Source organism: Gossypium hirsutum, chromosome A01, assembly GCF_007990345.1.
Source record: "Gossypium hirsutum isolate 1008001.06 chromosome A01, Gossypium_hirsutum_v2.1, whole genome shotgun sequence".
In the NCBI taxonomy this organism is placed as follows: Eukaryota; Viridiplantae; Streptophyta; class Magnoliopsida; order Malvales; family Malvaceae; genus Gossypium; species Gossypium hirsutum.
The window spans coordinates 94,989,154-94,992,606 of NC_053424.1; the positions used below are offsets into that span (position 1 = coordinate 94,989,154).

Here is a 3,453-nt window from a genome sequence, read left to right on the forward strand (position 1 = left end):
TTTACTGGCATGTATAGGGACTCGAGTCTTTTGTTTAGGGTTTTGTTAAGTAGCCAAAATGTGTTGGCTCATACGTGATTATGATACTCATTTTGTATAGGGCGTGAATGTTGGCTAATGCTAATTATTATTCAATGTGATGACGCAAATTCCTAATGGGTTTCAATGAATGTTTTAAACCACGTAAGCTCTTATTGAGGAGTTTATATCTGAAATTGAAAGGGTTTTAATTTGACCACGTTTTGGTGTTAAAAAGATGTTTTTTTATGCATAAGTTTTGGTTAGGTAATGCCTCATATTTCGAATCGGCATGGGCACGGGTGTGGGATGTTACATTTAGTGGTATCAGAACTACGATTTAGTCGATTCTCGGACTAATGTAGCGTGTGTATGAGTCTAGATATACATGCCATAAATAAAATTGTGATAGTGTGATGGCTCCTGACCTTTTTAAATGTGTTTTCTTATAGTAATGGATCCCGATCAGACTATGGCAGATGGCGTAGAAAGTAATGCACCCGCTCCCGCTGAAAGGGCGGTGCCATCCGATAATCGACCTTCCACGGTTAGTTTGGGAGGAGGAGAAGGGGCTCGGGAGGCCTTTCTCCATATGATGAATGAGTGCTACACGGAGTTCGTCCAAGCGAACCCGAATGCTCAACCCTCTCAACCCCCACCTATCCCTCAACCTGTCCCAGTAGTACCCCAGGGTACAGGCTTTGAGAGACGAAATAGACCTCCAGTGGATAAAATTCGAAAGCATAGAGCCGACAAGTTCCGTGCTAATAGAGATGATGACTCTGGAAAGGAAGAATTCTGGTTAGAGAATAACATCAGGGTATTTGATGAATTATCTTGCACTACTGAAGAATGTTTGAAGTGCACCATATCATTGTTGAGGGACTCGGCATATTACTGCTAGAAGACATTAATCTCAGTGGTGCCTCACGAAAGGGTCACATGGGAGTTCTTTCAAGAGGAATTCCAGAAGAAATACATCAGTGAGAGGTTTATGGACCAAAAGTGTAAAGAATTTCTCGATTTGAAGCAAGGTCGCATGACGGTTACTAAATATGAAAGAGAGTTCGTTCGACTCAGTAAGTACACCCGGGAGTGTGTATCCTCTAAGGCTAAGATGTGTAGAAGGTTCGAAGACGAACTTAATGAGGACATTAGACTGTCAGTGGGTGCCCTTGAGTTGAAAGAGTTCGTGGTACTTGTTGATCGGGCCTATAAAGTCGAGGAATTAATCAAGGAAAAAAACAAAATTGAAGCTGAAACTAGAGATGCAAGGAAGAGGCGTGCGAGCAAGTCATTTCCATCTCAGTCTAAGAAATCCAAAGATGTCTACTCTTATTCCCACGCATCTGCGGGACATTCACACCGAGACCGTAAGAAGCAAGATTCGAATTTTAATTCTCGGGTGACATCAATAGAAAATGTGAGCAATTTCAAATCTTCCAAACTAGAATGCCAACATTATGGTCAACATCATTTCGGCAAGTGTAGGATGAACGATGGATCCTGTTTCCGATGTGGTTCTCAAGATCACTTTATTAAAGATTTCCCCGAGATGACTGACAAAGAGAAATTTCAAGGTACAAGGCCAAGCGGCACAAATTCTAAAGGAAGGCCTCAGAAGAATGTAGGAGCTGGGGCTGGCAGTAAGAATGTGACGAGAGACACCACCGTAAGGTCTGAAGCTGGGGTTTCGGCTGTAACCTATGCCATACGTGCACGTGAAGATGCATCTTCTCCTGATGTGATCATCGGTACATTTTCTCTTTACAATAATATTGTTATTGTTTTGATTGACCTTGGCTCTACTCATTATGTGTGCATGAAGTTGGTGTTTAACATGAATATGCCTGTTGAGTCTATGGAGTTTATGATTAAAGTGTCGAACCTATTAGGCAAACATGTGGTAGTCGATAAGGTATGTAAGAAATGTCCTTTGGTAGTTAAGGGTCATTGCTTTCCGGCTAATTTGATGTTGTTACCATTTGACGAGTTTGATGTCATTTTGGGTATGGACTAGTTGACATTCCATGATGCTGTAGTAGACTGTAGACAAAAGGCTATTAAATTGAAATACGAAAATAGTGAAACCCTTTGGATTGAATCAGGTGAATCGAGAAACTTGCCTATTGTAATATCTGCAATGCCTGTCCAGAAATGTTTGAGGAAAAGATGTGAAGCTTATTTGGCTTTTGTAATGAATACAAAAGAATCAAAATTGAAGGTTGAGTCAGTGTCGGTTGTAAGTGAGTATGTGGATGTATTCCTTGAAGAATTGCCTGGGTTACCCCCTGATAGAGAGGTTGAATTCGGAATAGAGCTAATACCAGGGACCACACCTATTTTGATTTCTTCGTATCGGATAGCTCCGACTAAGCTGAAAGAACTAAAGTCACAGTTGCAAGAATTGACCGACAAGGGTTTTGTGAGACCAAGCTTTTTATCGTAGGGTGCTCCAGTGTTATTTGTGAAAAAGAAAGATGGATCTATGAGGTTATGTATAGATTACCGACAGTTAAATAAGAGAACGATCAAGAACAAATACCCGTTGCCACGAATTGACAACTTGTTTGACCAACTGAACGGAGCAGCATGGTTTTCTAAAATAGACTTGAGATCAGGCTACTACCAACTGCGAGTTAAAGAGGCAGATGTGCCTAAAACTACTTTTAGGATGCGGTATGGCCACTATGAGTTTCTCGTCATGCCTGTCGATTTAACAAATGCCCCTGTCATGTTTATGGATTTAATGAATAGAGTATTTCAGTCATATCTAGATAAGTTTGTAGTTGTATTCATAGATGATATCCTGATCTACTCTAGAGACAAGGTAGAACATGCCGAACACTTGAGAACCGTTTTGCAGACTCTGAGGGATAATCAGTTGTATGTCAAATTTAGCAAAAGTGAGTTTTGGCTTAGAGAAGTCAACTTTTTGGGCCACATTGTTTCGAGCGATGGTATTAGGGTTGAACCCAGCAAGGTTTCTGCTATTGTTGAATGGAAACCGCCAAGTAATGTGACTGAAGTTAGAAGCTTTCTAGGGTTGGTCGATTATTACAAGCGTTTTGTAAAGGATTTCTCTATGATTGCGACTCCCATGACAAGGCTGCTGCAAAAAGGAGTTCAGTTTGAATGGTCAGATAGGTGTCAATAGAGTTTCGAGAAGTTGAAGATGTTGTTGACTAAGGCCTCCGTGCTAGTACAACCCGAATCAGAAAAAGAATTCGTGATTTATAGCGATGCTTCTCTAAACGGGTTGGAATGTGTACTTATGCAAGAGGGCAAAGTTGTGGCCTATGCCTCGAGACAATTGAAACCTCACAAGAAGAACTATCCAATACATGATTTAGAGTTGGCCGCCATAGTATTTGCTTTGAAGATCTGGCGACATTATTTGTTCGGGGAAAGATGTCATGTATACACCAATCATAA

General features: G+C 40.9%; 1 protein-coding gene across 1 annotated transcript; it reads left to right on the top strand.

Annotated features, from left to right (window-relative positions):
- The first annotated feature begins 472 nt into the window (after window positions 1-472).
- Window positions 473-3,175, top strand: LOC107917444 (uncharacterized). Its single transcript, XM_016846798.1, has 4 exons — window positions 473-819; window positions 955-1,849; window positions 2,039-2,415; window positions 2,842-3,175. The coding sequence occupies exons 1-4, from the start codon at window positions 473-475 to the stop codon at window positions 3,173-3,175; spliced, it is 1,953 nt and encodes a 650-aa protein (XP_016702287.1).
- Window positions 3,176-3,453: the final 278 nt, after the last annotated feature.

What these genes read in the sequence shown, in the direction of transcription:
- LOC107917444 (XM_016846798.1), top strand. Translation starts at nt 473, where the DNA reads ATGGATCCCGATCAGACTATGGCAGATGGCGTAGAAAGTAATGCACCC. An exon ending in TCTGGAAAGGAAGAATTCTG is followed by an intron (nt 820 to 954) that starts GTTAGAGAATAA and finishes GCCTCACGAAAG; the next exon opens with GGTCACATGGGAGTTCTTTC. An exon ending in CTGAAAGAACTAAAGTCACA is followed by an intron (nt 2,416 to 2,841) that starts GTTGCAAGAATT and finishes GATCTACTCTAG; the next exon opens with AGACAAGGTAGAACATGCCG.